The sequence below is a fragment of the Thrips palmi genome, unplaced genomic scaffold, assembly GCF_012932325.1.
Source record: "Thrips palmi isolate BJ-2018 unplaced genomic scaffold, TpBJ-2018v1 HiC_scaffold_10, whole genome shotgun sequence".
Lineage (NCBI taxonomy): Eukaryota > Metazoa > Arthropoda > Insecta > Thysanoptera > Thripidae > Thrips > Thrips palmi.
In genome coordinates, this window is record NW_023144621.1 from 11,266,416 (window position 1) to 11,283,929 (window position 17,514).

At 37.7% G+C, this 17,514-nt stretch overlaps 2 protein-coding genes across 8 annotated transcripts; one reads left to right on the top strand and one right to left on the bottom strand.

Moving 5' to 3' along the window:
- Positions 1 to 11: 11 nt before the first annotated feature.
- On the top strand, positions 12 to 8,121 carry LOC117638967 (zinc finger protein 567-like). Of its 3 annotated transcripts, none has more exons than XM_034374221.1 (4): positions 12 to 158; positions 1,210 to 2,016; positions 2,095 to 2,733; positions 2,804 to 8,121. In XM_034374221.1, the coding sequence occupies exons 2-4, from the start codon at positions 1,382 to 1,384 to the stop codon at positions 3,042 to 3,044; spliced, it is 1,515 nt and encodes a 504-aa protein (XP_034230112.1). In that variant the 5' UTR covers positions 12 to 158; positions 1,210 to 1,381; the 3' UTR covers positions 3,045 to 8,121. The 3 variants fall into 3 exon arrangements, with proteins under 3 accessions (XP_034230112.1, XP_034230110.1, XP_034230113.1); XM_034374219.1 differs by lacking the exon at positions 12 to 158 and adding an exon at positions 214 to 367; XM_034374222.1 differs by lacking the exon at positions 12 to 158 and adding an exon at positions 465 to 757.
- A 1,207-nt stretch (positions 8,122 to 9,328) lies between these two features.
- On the bottom strand, positions 9,329 to 16,716 carry LOC117638965. Of its 5 annotated transcripts, none has more exons than XM_034374214.1 (18): positions 16,602 to 16,716; positions 15,689 to 15,741; positions 15,349 to 15,609; positions 14,929 to 15,203; positions 14,557 to 14,828; positions 14,356 to 14,448; positions 13,400 to 14,269; positions 13,232 to 13,325; positions 12,952 to 13,139; positions 12,704 to 12,868; positions 12,292 to 12,624; positions 12,086 to 12,207; positions 11,808 to 12,003; positions 11,508 to 11,722; positions 11,303 to 11,419; positions 11,083 to 11,225; positions 10,854 to 10,997; positions 9,329 to 10,772 (listed from the first exon to the last, which is right to left on the bottom strand). In XM_034374214.1, exons 2-18 carry the CDS (start codon positions 15,706 to 15,708, stop codon positions 10,660 to 10,662), a joined length of 3,621 nt encoding a protein of 1,206 aa, XP_034230105.1. In that variant the 5' UTR covers positions 15,709 to 15,741; positions 16,602 to 16,716; the 3' UTR covers positions 9,329 to 10,659. The 5 variants fall into 5 exon arrangements, with proteins under 5 accessions (XP_034230105.1, XP_034230109.1, XP_034230107.1 ...); XM_034374218.1 differs by having other exon boundaries at positions 16,649 to 16,687; XM_034374216.1 differs by having other exon boundaries at positions 16,543 to 16,675.
- Positions 16,717 to 17,514: the final 798 nt, after the last annotated feature.

The window sequence follows — 17,514 nt, forward strand, 5'->3', positions numbered from 1 at the left end:
GCACAGCGATCGGGCAGTTGCCCTTGGCGTCGGCTCACTCGCCACTCACTCAAATTTTTAACTTGACTGATGGTTTCTTCGTAAATGTCAACTCGTGCAGCGACTTGGGCGTCGTTTCCTCCTGCTGTGCAAGCTTGAAACATCGTCTCCGGAAAATGGTGTGTGATAGAATCTTCCGACTGAAGGTGAAATCTCAGGCTGAAGCAGTGTTTGCTGTCTGCTAGCCGTGCTGCTGCAGAGAAGTGAGGAGCAAGAAAAGCTTTAGGAAAACGTAGCAGAATACATATAATGGCTACGTTATTTTATCGTTTTTAGTGTCTAAGTTTGGAAACTTTTGAAAATTTCAGCATCAATTTAAGGACTTTCCGTAAGTACATTTGCATTTTGCTTTGACTTTTGTCAAATCGATACAAGCGAAGTGTGTTTGGATACATCCCCTTATCTCCGGTATCTGAAGGACAGACTTTGTGTCTGGATATCCTCCCATTCAAATCTAAATTAATTGATCAAAATTGGTGCGATTCGTTGGTTGTTTGATGTAGTCTCTCACGTCACATGCTGTTTGTGTTGCCTGTTTTTACAATAGCTTCGTTTATAATGCTTAATGTTTATGCGAGAGAGCTTAATTGGAATATTATCTACGTCACGATACTCGTTCCTCTTTACTTTATCTTCTGCTAAGTGACAACGAAAATGGCGTTGCTATAGTAACAAATACCTTTAATGTACTGACCTTCATGCCTGAGTGAAATGAAAAGTAAGCAATTACTGTTACTGTTATAGAAATAATACGATGATATCTTTCTATTGCCGGCCTAATCTTTTTTTGAATGTCAGTTTAAGGTTAGAGGATAGTTGTATGATATAAATGAGTAATCAATCATATCACCAAATTCTACAAGGTGTCCTTGGACTGTCTGTATTGTTTAGGCTGGATCATTACAAGGTTTATAGGGTGCATATGGCGCTCATCTTCACAGTTTTAGGCATTTATTTTCCTTTTGGCTTGTCCCATGCTGTGTAAATACTCAAAATGTTTAAGTATGCAGATTTGTAAAGACTGTCAATTGTGTTTTTATTTGACATTTTGGTTTAATTTCTATATGGCATTGTTTTGTTCCTATTTTGGGGTTAAAAAAATTAATTAATTGACACTAAAATAGTGAAGGTACTGCATTCATGTTACTAAAAATAATTTATCTGTTTCAGATAAATAAATCATCTTTATATTTCACAAGAAAATGCAGCCAGCTGGTTTTTGTAAAACAATGAAGAAGTGTGCTTGGAAGCTCATGTTCTAAAGGCCTCCTCTGCCAGACCCTCTGCTCTGCCTGCCTATCTACCTGTCGTCCTGCCAGTTTCGGCAGACTACGCCAACCCAATGTCAGGGAACGGCTATACCCCTGTCACCTATTATAATGGCTGTCCAGATGGCAGTGTATCACCCATTCATTCACAAACTGGTGAACCAAAGTCAGTCCAGGTTCTTGACATTAGCCAGCCCTTGTCCTATGATTCGTTTATTCATACTGATTCTCGGCACCATTACATGAGGCATATTGACCCTGTTTATCCAATTATGAGAAAAGATGATGGCAGGGTAGAGCGGAAGGCCTGGGAATTTGACACAAGCTCATTGGACAGAGAAGATAAAACGATGCTTTGCTCCCCAAATAATCCCATCAAATTAGAACCAGAAAGATATGATCGAGACCTTGACAACTCATGGGTCAACACTTTGGAGCTGACTAGATTACAGTATGATTCTTCCATTGCTAGTCGAAATGACACAAAGCTGAGTATGAATACCATACCTGTTTCTCCATATTTGCAAGTGGCTGAGAGGTTTGTGAACGAATTGAGTGAACACAAGGATTCGTTTGTTGAGTCTTCAGTTGATGGAAACCACACCCAGGTAGAAATCAGTACTTTGCTACCCTCGAGTGTGATCACTTCAGAGCAGGGAGGGCTGGCAGAGGATATGAGTGTGAGTCCTAAGCCAGACCATGAACACAGGTATGGGGCTTAATTACTTGTTCTTAAATAGCTTGTTCAATTTAATTGTCATAATCACAACAAATTACTTGTTTTCAGACCTGTGTTGGAGGAAGATGGAAGCAATCTGACATCGACATCACCATATCCAATCAGTATATACACAGGAGTGGGCCCAAGTACAACCTCTGTGAATTCTGAAGCTAGTGTCATTACAATTAATGTGCATAGTCGTACCACCAACATCCAAATCAACGATTATGGCCAAGATATTAACCAGGATACATCACATGAATTGAGTCCTAACTCAAGTTCGAATCCTTCCATCCAAGAACCTCCAGTGGAAAGATTTGCATGCAATGCATGTGATAAAGTATTTGCAAGCAGAAACAAATTGTCTATGCACAAGCGAACCCATAGGAAAAAATTGAAAGTTCAACAAAAAACAACCAATGATCCCTCCAGTTCAGGAGAGTCGCTGAATGAAGTTAGCACCTCATCTCAGGATCAAAAACTCTCAACTGAGAATGACGGCAGCATGTTTATTTGCTCCACATGTGGCAGAGGATTTCGTCTTAAAATGGCTTTGGCCTGCCATATGCGTTACCATGCAGAAGAACGAGCATTTACCTGCACTGATTGTAATCAGACCTTCTCCAGTCGCTGGGTGAGGAGCCCTCAGCTGTGTGACAAATGCAGACATGGTCCAGGGGCCAAACCTGTTCCTAAACCTTGCAGGTAGGTGTGGGATTTCATAAAGATGTATTATCTTAGAACTGTATCTGACCAAGATGTTTCTTATTTTAAGGTGCGATCGATGTGGGAAATGCTTCAAAGATGCCCGTTTACTGCGAGACCATACACGTTCCCACACAGGGGAACGCCCCTTCGCATGCCAAGTATGTGGCAAGACCTTTGCGCAGTCAGGCACATTGTATCGTCATAAGCAAGTACATAGTGATAGTAGGCCTTATCGTTGTACTCAGTGCAACAAATCATACAAGCTGAAAGGCCACCTTACAGTGCATGTCAAATCTCACACAATGTAGTTTGCTGTCATTTTTCGGTTTTTGATTAGAGTACCATATTTATGCTGTGATTGTCAGCTAACTAAACTGTGATTGTCCATTACTGGAGAAGTTGAGCTGTGATTGGTTTATGTGGAGTGTTGATGGATATGGGGTGTGTGCCTGCATCACTGGTGCTCTCGTTCTTTCATATCGGGCAGACCAAATAAGAATGGGTAGGGATGTTCTTTGGTATGGATATTTTTCTTGTCAGTGCTTTACTCTTTTCTATTCGTGTTGTATCTTTCTTTCATTTTCATGCCATGGGGACCAATAGGGAGGTGCTGCTTTATGCTCACATAGATCAGCAAAGCTTGGAAAGAGAATTCCGTTAATTTCAGGCTACACCTTAGATTAATTTGCTGTTTAACTGTTACCAGGGCAAGAAAAAATTTGCACCTATGTTGTTTTTAGTTTTTTATTATTTTCTTTCTGCAGTACTCTGCTTTTTATTTAAGTTTTTTCTTGTTGCATACTTTTCTTACTTTTTTTTTACCTGTTAGGTATGATGATGTAGTCTTGGAAACAGTAAGTTACCGGTACCAAACCTACTTAAAATGAAACGTATGAAAAATGGGGAAATGCTCAAGATCTCAGTCAGAGAGAGCTGATGTTAGTGCACTAGTGAACAGGCTGTCACCGTACAGCAGTCAGGGAGCCATATTTTGCTATGGTCATTGATAGAGGATCTGTGATGGTTATGGTTACCGCTCTAAGGTTTATATCTTCGGCCAACACATTAGGGATGTTGACCTGTGATAATGTTCCACAAATTTTGCTGTGAAAGAGAGTAAGTCATAAGAGGTTGAAGCAGGATTGTGATAGTAAGTTTACTGCTGGCTAGCAAAAGTATCATTTAAATTGGCCATGATGTGTATAAAAGTGGCTGTGTTGTATTTCAGCACCAAGTATTCCATTCAGCTTGCAGATTTGAGATAACTTTTTTCTCTCTTTAATTAACATTAACGTAGTAACCTAGCTTATTGGAGTGCAAGAAAGCTGATAAAATGCAAGTTTACAACGTAAGTTGTACTAATAGGTTTTTTGAATGAAATGTTTATATTTATATGCTGATATCTTTTTAACATCACTAGTGTTTTCAAAATCAAAACATATGTGTGTTTTACCCTACACAACAGAAGCTTTTAGTAAACTCTTGATACAGTGCTGGGAACAGTGTTGAGGTGTTTTTTAATTAACATGAAAAGTTTTGAATGGGAAAAATATGTTGTTTTGTTTTTGTTTCTTTCAAAGGCAAAGACTGGAGTGAGATATTTTTCATAAAACAATATTCTCTTGGTGTACTGTGGACCTTGCACATTGCTCATTTGACAAATTATTTCTGTTTAAAATCTATTGCGGCCAATCATAAATTTGTGTGGATTTTGAGGCTCAGTTGCTGTGGAATAAGCTTGCTTGCAATCTACATCATTGACTTCAGATTTTACAGAATAGCTTTTCTGCTGCCTTTCTCATCTAATTTTAAGTAACGTCTTAATTCATATTTAGGGAACCTCTTTTTTTTTTAATAATCAAGTGAAAAAAAAAAAGGCTGCAAGTACTTCTGTGACTAATTTGTCATGCAGGTATGGGTAGAGCTTCAGTTTCAAAAAGGCTATCAGTGCTTTCAAATACTGAAAACTGTTCTGTTTTGTTTCATTTCACTCAGTTTTCATTAAAAGGCAATGTGTGGGAGAATGCTCTGGTGATGACGAGCTAGTAACAAGGTTGCTTTTCAAAAATAATGGAAACAATGTGCACAATTGCACTAGTTATAAATTGTCCACATTTCTCCCTTCCTTTCTTTCCTTCTTTCTTTTTTCTTTTTACTATGGCAACAAGACATAGTGTCAGAAAAATGTTTGAAACTGTGCCTTCAAAATTAAAGACAAAAAAAATCAACAAAAAAAAACAACACACATTTGATACAAAAGTAATATGTTGCGACTGATGTTTTGTGATGGATTATGTAATGATTGTGATAGTAAAGTTGAGAATGGAATGCATATTTGTGTGGTTTTGTGCTAAGCTATGAGCTACCCTATTAACACCACTAATACTGCCAAAGTTGTCTTATGCTGTATTGACTTCCTTGCTAGATTTTGTTAATTTCTGAGCCAAACCATTCATGCCTAAATGAGTCATAGCTGACACTGATTTTTATACCATGTATTTTATATGAAGGTGCTAATAAATTTTGTCTTTCTCGAAGGTTAAGTGGTGTGTTAGGATTTTAAAAAATCTATGGAAGTGATATGTAACTTAGATTAATCCCCAGGCTTTTTCTCATTTATGTTTTTTGTTTTCATTTCAGTATGATATACCTTTTTTTGGAACTGTCTTTTTTTTCTCTCTCTGATTTGTTCGCCCATATTTGTTGTATAATATTAGTAACTGAACACTTACCTGGTATGTAGGTTTGTATGTATGTAGATTTGTATGCGTGGCTAGTCAATAATGTGGAAGGTAAATACTGAATAGATGTTTAGTTATTTGGTGGGGATGTCTAACAGTGGAGGCAGACATATTACTGGCTGTGTTGGTTTTATTGAGAGGGACAATTTAGAAGAATTCTGGTTTTGATCTTGCCTTACACATTTGTGATTTGCTGTTCGTAGCTGTTAAATGGCCGCTAATTTTCGCTTTGTAGTTTGCATCTTCTATAGCTGTCCCTTCTTTGAGACGTTTCTCCTGTTATAATTTTTCTATTTTAAGTTTGCTTTGACATCAAACAACTTCCATGCTAGACAAACCTCAGGAAGTATAATTATCTGTAAATGCACGGTACCCATTTATTGTGTTGTTTGAATTAGAGCTAACAATTTTGATTTTATCTTGTTGCATAAATTCTGATGTCCTAAGAAGTTTCACTTTCAATTTGGTGGAGATGCAAAAGATGCATTAGAATGCAGCAAATTTGAGCTACTTCTTTTCAGTGTTTTACCATTCCAATGATGGCCATTTCATTTTGGAATTGCCATGGTACATTTCTGACTTTTGCTCTCCCTCTCTTTGTAACAATGTTTTGCTTGTTTAAGATACTTACACTTCTCTGATACATTGAAGATTTCTTCCTTGTATTCTATTTCAAGAGGATGTCAACAAAATCCTTTTGTCTAGTGTTTAAAATAATGTGGAATCTGCCTCATTGGATTGCTATTAGTACCACATGCTGAATTTTTCTCCGCTTAAAACACTGTGGCTCAATAATTGGTTACTTCTTTTTCCTTGCGCTTTCCAGGTTAACTATGATGTAAACTTTTGGCTGTGTCATTGAATGCCACATTATGTGTGATATTTTGGAATATTCAGATGTTAGTTAGCTTACCAGATTCTTTCCTTTAACCAAAACATAATTGAAACTCTTAGTGTCCTACGCTATGTAGTCGTGTTTCTTTCCACTGGTTTCTTTCCACTGGTTGTAAGTCATTCTTGCTGCCTTTGAAAACATATCTCATTGCTCCTGTTTAAACTAAAAATACTAATACCTGTAATACAAAGAGGGTAGCATCTGTCTTTTTCTTCAGTTCATTTTGAAAAAATGCAGTAAGACTGGAACGCTGATGCCTGTCGGAACTGATTCTTAGAAACTTGATGGTAGTCCTTGTACTCTTCATGTAGCAAAGACTTTCTACTTTACTTTTTACTGATCTGCAACACTGTTGGAATTCTTGGCGATTGTTCCCTGGTCTCCCTGGTTCAAACTGCTACATCTTTCATTTTAAGTGAACTACTATGCTTTCGTTTAATGTCCTTATAATTACATATTTTTCCAACACTGGATATTATGAGTTTTTATTTGTTATGTGATAATAAGTGTATCATTTCAAGTTGCTTAAGTGTTACAAATACTTCCGGATGTACGTTTATGTTTTGTAGCGGAGGAGTTTTAGTTCACTCGGCTGTTCATGTAATCACCACTTAGGAAAAAGAAATCTTACCTTTTAAGTTGTGGTGGAAGAGGGTTTTAAACTTGGTTCATGCTTGTTTGTTTTGGTTATGGTTTGGGAATGGTTTGAAGATGTGGTCATAAGTTACTGTGGTACCTTAGACCTAGCGAAGTTCATTCAATAATCATCGCTGGCTTTGACCATTTCCCTTGTTGAACCTAGTATAAACAACACATTTTGCTTGACATCACATCTTTCAAAACCTGACATAATGAAATATAGGTCTTTTAATCACTAGTGCTGATGTTCAATGAAACTCAAATGCGTTTTTAGTTTTGTGTTCTAATGAGTAATTTGGCTTGGTTATTTAGTTACTACATGGGCCCTTAAATGTTAAAAAACGATAACTTAAAAAAAAGCTGCATGTAAACCTATGAAATAGTCTTACTCTTCAGTGCTCAATGTGTTGTACAAGCTTTGAATCAAATTTATAAATGTTATTTGTTTTTCTTTTAAATACCTCAAAGTAGGAATGCTTTATAGTCATTGATGTTTTGTAGATGCTTTGTTTTGTTAACCAGTTATTAGTGTGATCATAGTACCTCCTCATGCTTTTATTGTACATAATTAAGATTTTTTTTTCCAGATGGATTTATGTTACTTGTAGATTGTAATTTTATCTGTAAAATGAGATGTATGAAAATAAAGTTTAATCTTTAGTAGCTGTGTGCTTTTACCCAATTGAGTGTAGTAAAACAATGAGCCATATACCAGTGCTGTATGTTATTCTCTTGAATTTTTATGTTAACCAAGTTAGCGCATTCAGTTTAAAAAAATAAATAAATAAAAGAAATGATAGATGTGCTAATTTCTTGTGGCTCTGAAAATGTTCAAAATCTTTTGCAGTTTTCTTTTCGTTAAGATATTTCGATCAGTTTATACAATATGTATAAAAGCTGTGGTGAATGTATACATGTGCTGTTGTAATTGTCATTACAAAATGCAACATTGGTGGATGATAGCACTTAAAAAATATTGATTAAAATGATTTGTCTTGTGTGCTTGGAAAATGTGATATGCAACATATTCTGTTATTTCTATGTCTGTCAATGGATCTATTTACCTCCTCATTTCCATGGAAAAAAAAATACAAAAACTGGAAGTAAGTACTTGTTATTTCCCTTTTTTATATACTCCCCATACACTGCTCCTACGTACCATTTTGCCCTGTTTTCTTACAAGATTCTGAGTTGAATCTGTCGTATCTCCTTAGGTTTTCATACATTCTCAAGGGCATAGTGTGTAGGCATAGGCAAATGTGAAAAGGACACTACCATCATTACACAACAAAGATGAGTTTATTAATGATGTTTTATAAAATTGCATTTACTTCTTTTGGCGGGACAATTGGAAAATGCATAAGGACTGTAACAACAAAAGTTTTAACAAAAAGTAACACATCATCACAACTTAAAATGTGAAAATCACAAATTAAAAAGTGAACAAATGATCATGATAGAATACTGCAAAACACACTTCTTTTGAATCCTCGAGTATGTATGTTTGTATTCATATCACAGATTTGCAACAGATGTTTAAAGGTTATGCTTGATCATCAGAACCAAATCATTGGCATTTTTTCGATGCCCAGCGCACATTACTGTAGGTGAAGGGTGGCAACATGGAAACCAGCGTGAATGCGTCTGAATGAGACTTTGTGTGGAAGAGATGTAAGTACAAAACAGCTGAACAACTGAGGCCCCTTCCATCATATCATTCACAATTTACTGTAGGTCAGACCAACACTCATATTATGACTTCTTGCTTCATAATTCCTGAAAATGCTGTACTATTAAAAACGTGCATGTTCCTGAAATGGTCATTCCATCAGGATTGGTCTAGCGCTACTTAATTGCACACAGGGAAAAGGAAAACAAAACGAATGCTGCTAATAATTGCAACAAAATCACAATGCACAGGCACCATGTCAAAGAAAACACAAACCATTTTCCAAACAAAAATCACTGGAGGTATTCAATTAAATCAGACAGCTAAATCACATTGCTTCTGTTTCCCAACACCATTATTTACCACTATGTACTACATATATGTACTATGAGTGAATCAATTTTACCCAATGCTTTCAGATATACAACAGAATTAATTATGTCTGAGGGAAGTGCTTTTGTCTAGAAGGGCTTGGTGATAGCCGCATTCACTATGAGGTCACAAAGGGAAAAGGGAGGTTTCTCCAGTGACACAAAACTTTTCAATTCAACCCAAGTTCAAACAAATGGTTATAAGGGTACACTAGAAGTAGTAGTCCCACACTTCAAGTAGCATGAAGGACATATTAAAGAAAGGCAACCAACCACAAAGATTTCAACAAAATGATTAACATGAATTTTATTAACAACAGTATCACTGTAAAGTTGTGTGGTACAAGGATGTACCTATGATTCATAAATAGTATTTATGATTGCTACAAATAAGGGATAAGACAAAATAAAAAGTATACAAACATAATACAACAAATGTGATTAGACAAACTAAAATAACAATAGAAAATAATGAGTTTCAGCTTTGATTAAAAATGCACCAACCCCATAAATGGATTATTGAAACATTCTCTCTCAGGTGCTACAGAATGGGAAACAGATTCAACTGAGTAAGCTCGTAGTAAACTTCACTTCAACGTTATTCTTATATTCTAACATGCCTTTTTATTCAACAAATAATGCAGGATAGAAACTTGCATCTTTTTGTTTTGCTCAATTATTGCAAATTTGAGCATCACTTGTACTATCAGTGCAAAGGATGGATGAACACAGCAGGTAGAGAACAATCTTCAATTTCTATGAAGAAATACTTACAAAATAAGTAATAACTCATGTAAAGCTCTCACTTGAGACAAATGCAAAATATCAAGATAGTAGAATCAAACTAAAATATTAAGAGGTAACTTGGCAGTTTCCAGATAAGAGAGAACACAGAGTCAAGGCAAGACATACCACTTATTAACATCCAGAAAAGTAAGCTCATAAATTTACTTATCACACAAGAGACAAAAGTCCCATCTTTGAAGAAAACTTTCAAGTTTCTGAAATATAGAATGAATGTTTATGGTATTTGACAATATGCAAAATATAAATACCCAAAGTCAAAGGTCACATTACATCTCATATTTCAATTTCACTTTCAGGATGAAAGAGAAGCTGTGTGTTCATTCTTAGATGATGAACTTGGGAAGGACAGCCTTCATGTAAAGTTCATTGACAGCGCTCGGAGAACAAATTGGAAACATTCATACATGTAGAATGTAAGCATTTAGATGCTATGGGCAATAGAACCTAACAAACAAAGGGCCTAAAACCTAATTTCATAAAAATGGGACAATCCACCCCCTCAAAACAAAAAAAAAGAAATAAAAGATGTAATTTAGGGGAATAAAAATACTGAGAACTGCGACAACACATTTCTGTGAAATTCATTGCATATTCACCAAACATGACATGATGGATATCAGAAAGCACAAAAGCAAGGGATTTGAGTATTAGAGATTACAGTATACCAAGGTTTAAAACACAACCTTATCCTAATAGAATTAGGAAAATCTTCACTAGAGGAAACATACTATTGCCATAATATGAAAACCACTCATGATATGCCATGGTGCAATGTAACAAAGTTCCAATTCCTGCTACACTCTAGCTCATTTCCTGGCCCATATCTTGGTCCATTGTGGAGTCAAGCCTCTCTATCAAGTGATCGATGTTGGGTTTCATTGCTTCTTCCAAATTTAGTTCAGGGAAGGCAACACCTGTAAAGGCCATCGCAGTGTTATTAATAACCAATCATAAACAATTCATTTCAAGGCTCAGAAAATTTAAGAACAGCTTGCCTTGCTTCTGATAAAACAGAATGTATGCATTACTATAATCTTCATCTTGAGGTTTTTGATGTATAACTGTCTCATCATTAAAACTATGCCACTCAGAATTTACAGGATGTTTAGCATAAGCCGTGTAGTGGCCGGCCGAAACACCTAAACAAAAATAAATGATCAAAAGATGATTTTATTATTTGTTACTGTTGACAAGTTTCTTAAATATCTACCTTATCATACTTACCACCATAATGACAAACACAAGCATACAAGTTGTAAACATGGGGGGTTTCTTGATTAGACCCAGTCGCACTCACTAAAAGTCCATTGAGAGGATATGTAACCTTGTTGTCAAGCTTTGTACTCATTCCATTATGGAACACAAACCTGGGGAAAGATTAATTCCTGATAAGTTAAATTTGTTCAGATTGTACTTTGTTCCAAACTTCAGCAAAATTAAATACCTTTTTAGGTAAACAATGAGGAAATCTGGATATCTCCACACAGAGAGTGTCTTTGTAGCACACTGATTCTTTTGGCAGGTAGGGCAAAACCAAGGATTCTGTTCATCAAGCAGCTCACTAAAATAACAAATAAACATGAATAAAGTCATGGGAAAAAGACACTCCTTCCCCCCCTTCCCCCGGTTACAACAAGTTTAACTATCACCTTTCACTGAAAGCTTTCAAGCAGTCATATAAAGAGAGAGATTCATGACTTCTCATGTCTTGCATGCTAGGATGATTCACTACTTCAGGTTCTCTAATACTTTCAGTAAATCGAATAGCTAAAGTATCTGCTGAACGGAGCACCACCTCTCCTTCAGAGGCAACGGCGCATCCGCGGCAGTGTTTAGTATATAGGCAACGCGAACAGTGATAGCCCTGTAAACAAGACACAAGAAAAAAAGGATAAGAAGGATAATTACAACTATTACGAGTAAGAGAGGTAATGTTCAAGTGTACTTACGACACCATCAACAGTTACAATGGAATAGTTGACATCAGTATGAACCAGTCTTTTAATAATTGAAGCAAGCTCAGTGGCAGGCATTATACTTGGCAGCTTCAAAACATTAGGATGACCGAATAACTTTAAACATTTCTGGTTATTATTGCCATCCCCACCAGTATCTAATCGGAACACCACTGGTACATTTAAAAGCCTGAAGGGAAAAATAAGATTAAAGTACGATAGGTGATAGGAGCAGAATTTTAACAACTAGAACTGATTCAGATTGCACTTACCTAAGAGCAGGTTTTGATGATATAAATTTATCTATGCGAACAAATTCTAAATTTGGTTTTACAATTTGATTACATGTTGGGCATGGCATTGTATCAGTACTACCATGATGCTTACATGCATTCTATAAAAAAACATAAAAACAAATGAGAAGGTATTGATTTAACCGATGTCAAGCTTACATTAGACACATGAAATAGATACTTGCCTCTATGCAGCCCTCACAAAGCACACAATCACAACCTACGTGCCGTCTCATATCTTTGTTCATCTCCTCCAAACAAATTGCACAATTTTTCCAATCGTCACCACGGTCACAGCCATTGTAAGTATCAGTCACAACATCTACCCTCATTGTAGAATGATGTTCAAATGGACGGTTGGGCGGAAGCCCTGCAGGAGGGCTGCCTGACTTGTCAGCTAGATCCTCATCATCACTGGATGTCACCTCATGATCAGAAACACCAGCTGAATCTGCAGTGAGTTTGTCATCTAGACATTCTCCTGTCTCCGAGTCAACCAAAGGCGGAGGCTCACATCCCTGATAGTTAAAATAAACATCAGAACATACACGCTAACCTTATATGATCAAAAGGGAACAACAAGCTTGACATAATCACCAGCACAGGCAGATCCGATTCTTCAAGAGGGTCTGGAACATCTATCAATTCCATACACTCATTGGTTGGCTTCGATGTTTTGTACCAGGCAGGAGGAGGAATCACTTCCAATGCATAAATTGTTCTATTAGTGTCATTGACATACCGCAAAGGGGCTGCATCATCCTTGAAAAGATAAGAAAACGCAAATGAGAAACAAAATAACATAGCAAAAGTGACCAAAAAATTGGATTAAAACTCTCACATACAAGAAATTTGGCAATATGGTGATCCAGCACTTCTGCTAACACAATTGTTACTCCTTCATCTAGGACATGCCCTTCCTTTAATCTTAAATCAATAATTGCATCTCTGAGATGACGAACTTTATCCTGCTTATTCAGTATCAGGAGAATTTTAATAACAGGTTCGGTCTCGAGGGGTACGTAAGTTACACCTGTCAATATTATTACACAGAGAGAAACTTGTAAATATAGACCAGACACAACTTCACAACCAATGAAGATAAAACTGTTTAAAAAAACTCACATAGTTGTCTTTCCATTGCATGAGGTAGTGGTACGGAAAGATACATGAATGGTTCATAGGTGACAGATACATGCTTGCACTCCGAGCAGACAACCTGGTGATAACAGTAGTTCCCATTCATATACTGATAAACAAAGGCAGTTGTGCAAAATGGAGGAAGATACTTACAGTGCTTTTGAATTGGCCTAAGAAAGTATCAGCAATAGTACTTTGGTTTGAAGAAAGGTGCTTCTCCCAATGATGATCTGCTAAAACATCCTCTTTGAGTTTTGATCCACTCAGTGAATTAGAGGATTCTCCATTGTCTGGAAATGACTCCATAGCTACACAGTCTTCAGCATCAGTCAAATGCGTAGAGGATGATGAGCCAGCTGATGAGTACTCAGCAACACTTTTACCGTTGGAGCTTCCAGATTGGGTCTCATTATGAGGGTGTTTCAAGCTCTCAATTACAGAAATTTCAACTGACTCGTCACCTTCAAGAGCAGAACAAATAAGTTCCTTTTTACAATTATTTTGTTCAGTTAGCTTAATGCGCTTGAGGTCTAGTCCACTAGACTCAGCATTTTCACAGTCCCTTTGCTCATTGGTTCTGTTAGTGTCTTTAATTCGTTTCACACTAACCGATTTACTATCAAATTCATAAGACTCCATTAAGTTTTGATTGACCAGCTCCTTTGATTTAGCAATGTCGTGACGTGGAAACTTATCAGAATCAAATTTTATGGAACTGTTGGATTCTTGTTCTTCAACTAGAACATTGACATTTGAGGTTTTGGCATCCTTGAGAATATCCTGAAGTCCATGTAAGTGGGATCCATTTGATGTACAATTAACTTGCTTGACTAATTCATTCTTTTCTTTTTTGCAAGATAAGTTTATGGCCTGATTGTTGGCATTTGCACCATTAGATAATTCAGCTAGACGAAATGGTGAACAATAAGGAATGGGCAGTATACGGAAGGTGTTTTGAGTCTCTCCCGAACTTTCAGAACTATGTGATAATGATGAATTACTAAATCGGTCTAAAGACCGGGACTGGAAAGAAAGAAAATACATTATTAACAATTTTAAAACAAAGGATACCTAAGCATCAAAATTAATTTAAAAAATATAAAAAGTACCTGATCTTGGTTATGAGGGCTAATTTGCCCAGCAGAATTTAGTTGCTCATGAAAACTGTCTAGTAGCAATGCAAGAAACTCTTGACAATCATGCTAAATATTAAAAAAAAAAACAAAAAAAAAAAAACAGAGAAATGTTAGTGAGCACTAGAATGTGGAGGCTACATGATAGCCTTAACAGAAGCTGCAACAAAACGTCACCTGTCTGTAGTCTTGAAATTGAGGAAAATGGACTCCAAGAGCATGCTTAAAATCCACAGGGTGCACAACTCTGTTTTCTCCACTCCACATTCGATGTAGCAATGCTGAAAACTGAGCAGTCAGTGACTCTGTGGGTATCTTATCCAACTGAGGCCGATTTACGAAGAAGTGCAAAAGAGTAGGAGTGTTTGAGAGACACTGTAGACCAGCTGACATGAAACAAGTGTTTCCTAAATTTCTCAGGCCACATACTCCAGGGTCAGCGGTAGAGTCTGTTAAAACCGAACAGAGGAAAGATGGATGATAGAAAGCCTCTATACAGTTTAAATATTATTAACAGATTTGTTTCTCTGAAAAGGATTTAAAAACAACCTTTGACATCTTCTAACGGGTCACCATTAGAGAGTAAAGTATCTAGTCCAAGGGGCAAACATAAATCCCCATTGCCATCATCTCCAAATGTAGGGGAAGGAGGTGGAGGAGCGGATGGCATTGTGGTTGGTAAGGTAGGTTGACTTGCACTTGTTGAGCTGCTACATTTGATGTCAACATTATAGGGACCAAATGTACTAGGTCTGAAAACATCTTGGATTCTGGCATTCATGTCACTATAGTAATATTGTCCATTTCCATCAGGACCCTCATTCCTGCAAAAAAAGAGTAATTTTTTTTTAGAATTGTGTTGATTTGATGAACTCATTAATTTGCTTGTACTGCGATTTCATAAATAGTTATTCAACTGTGCCAAGTTAACTTGGGGTGATTTTGTGGTTGGATCTAGCAGATACATACCATCTATAATCTTCTCCATTGTGAGCCGATCTTCCACCTCCATCCTCTTCATCTACTTCATCATAGTTATAAGCATCACTAGATTTGACTCGAGTTTGTGAAACTTCCTTTTTGGATTTATTGGATGTTCTGTCATGTGATGATGGAGATAGACCTTCTCCGATTGGAGGATAGGCTGGTGTTCCAAATAAAGACATACTTTCTGGAGCTGAGGAGGGTAACACGTCCACAGGTGTTTCACTAACTTCACCGGAATCAACCCTGAAAAACATTAATACAGATGAAATAAATATGATTCTAAACAAATAAAATTTTTAATGATGCAGCAAAGCTAACTTACCACAAGTTTTCTAGAACCATGATTATGCCCTCAAAATACCGTCTTTGGAGTTACTGTAACAAAAACAACACAGCACATTAAAATTCCCGCAGATCTGATAAATGGCACTGCTACACCAAACCTTCACACTGCAAGTTTAACTGTTATCAGTGAAAAACTGTGACATTCGTCAGCATGAGATGTAAATTAAACTGTGACACAAATGTGATGACACAGTAGCAGATTTGGCCATTTGACAACTATCCAGTCAGTGGGTCAAAAGAAACACGGAATCTTTACTAACGCCAACCGAGTGGAAATTAACAGGAGTCACTTACTTGGGTCACTCTCAACATGCTAAAAACATCAATGAGAAGCAGTGTCAGGTTTGGTTTGCCTCGGTTCAGGCATCTGTCATCAAATTTAAGGTTAGGTACACGAGAACGTCTGCAACGAATGGGACGAAACTAGGTCTCTCCGGAAGCCGCGGAGTCTTTCTTTCGCAGGACTCGTCGGGTTTCGCAGATTGTCATCCGCGATGTCACGCAGAAGCAAGGAGGGCCTTGGCTCGGCGGCCTCGAGCCGCTCTCCGCGATGCCTAGACCTGCTGAGACGGCCAACGGGCGCCCCGGCCAACCTCAAATCGGGATAAAACGACGGAGGCGGGCACCGTTAGCAGCGAAAAGGGCACATCGTTTTACCGGAAAATCAATGTAGAGTGACGGCTGGGCGCGTTTGGCAGCTTGCATCATCACTACCTTGGAAGACCACTTGTAATATAGGTGGCCCTAGGCTTTGCACCGTAACCATTTGCCACGAACTGTCAACCACCTCTCTGTTATTTTGTATTCAAACGGTTGTACGGATAGGTCAACCTCATCTCAATGTTGCACTTCAGGGCGGAGACACGACGCGGAGGGGCTTGCTCACTTACTTCCTTTGATAAAATGCTAACTTTCACACATGCACAACTCCGGGTACCCTAAAATTTCCACGGAAGGTCACAACTCGGGAAGATGTCTTCGCGTTCGCGGCTCGCGCTATACTCGTCCCAGCGTAACCTTTCCAAATCACTCCGCCAGTAGCCAGAGAACAGAAAATAGTCCCGCAGGTAATAGGATTTTTAAAAACTAATAATCAATTCTAGACCGTTGCGATCGTAATAAATCGTATAAGTAAACAACGTTGAAAAAATACGAACAATCTTAGACGTAATCACTAAGCATTCCGGGTTCTGCATTTCCGCGGGCAGACGACGCGCCGGTCCGAGCCCCTCAAAACACCGGTCTCTCGGACCCTCTTTTTGCACTAAGATTGAGTGACTGAAAGAGATATCATAATGACAGCTTGCATTTCTCTAAACCTAAGACGTTGTTGTATGCCCAGGGCCCTTGTCTTTCAAAATGTGCCTTATTATTCAGAAATTTTGATTTGAGTGCACAAGGCTGCTCTCGTAAGACCGAGCTCCAACTTTTTAGATTATCTTTGAGCAAGTGAAAGAGATTCAATAATAATGCTTATATCAGTGAAAGCCCCACACATTTGTGTCTGCCGAATCGCCTTATTTTGCGAAACTTTGCCTTCTTTTAGATATCCCGGATTTTGTGCGCGAGGGCGGCTTCTCCTCCCGACCGAGCTCCCGACTTTTTAGATTATCTTTGAGCAACTGAAAGAGTTTCAATAATAACTGCTTATCAGTGAGCCCCACACATTTTGTCTGCCGGAATCGCCTTTATTTTTAGAATCAATACTTATTTCCTGAGGATTGTGAAATAAAATGCGCCGATTTGGGGAAAAGACGGACGAGGGGCTACTTTCGGAAAGGTTACGCTGGGACGAGTATACAT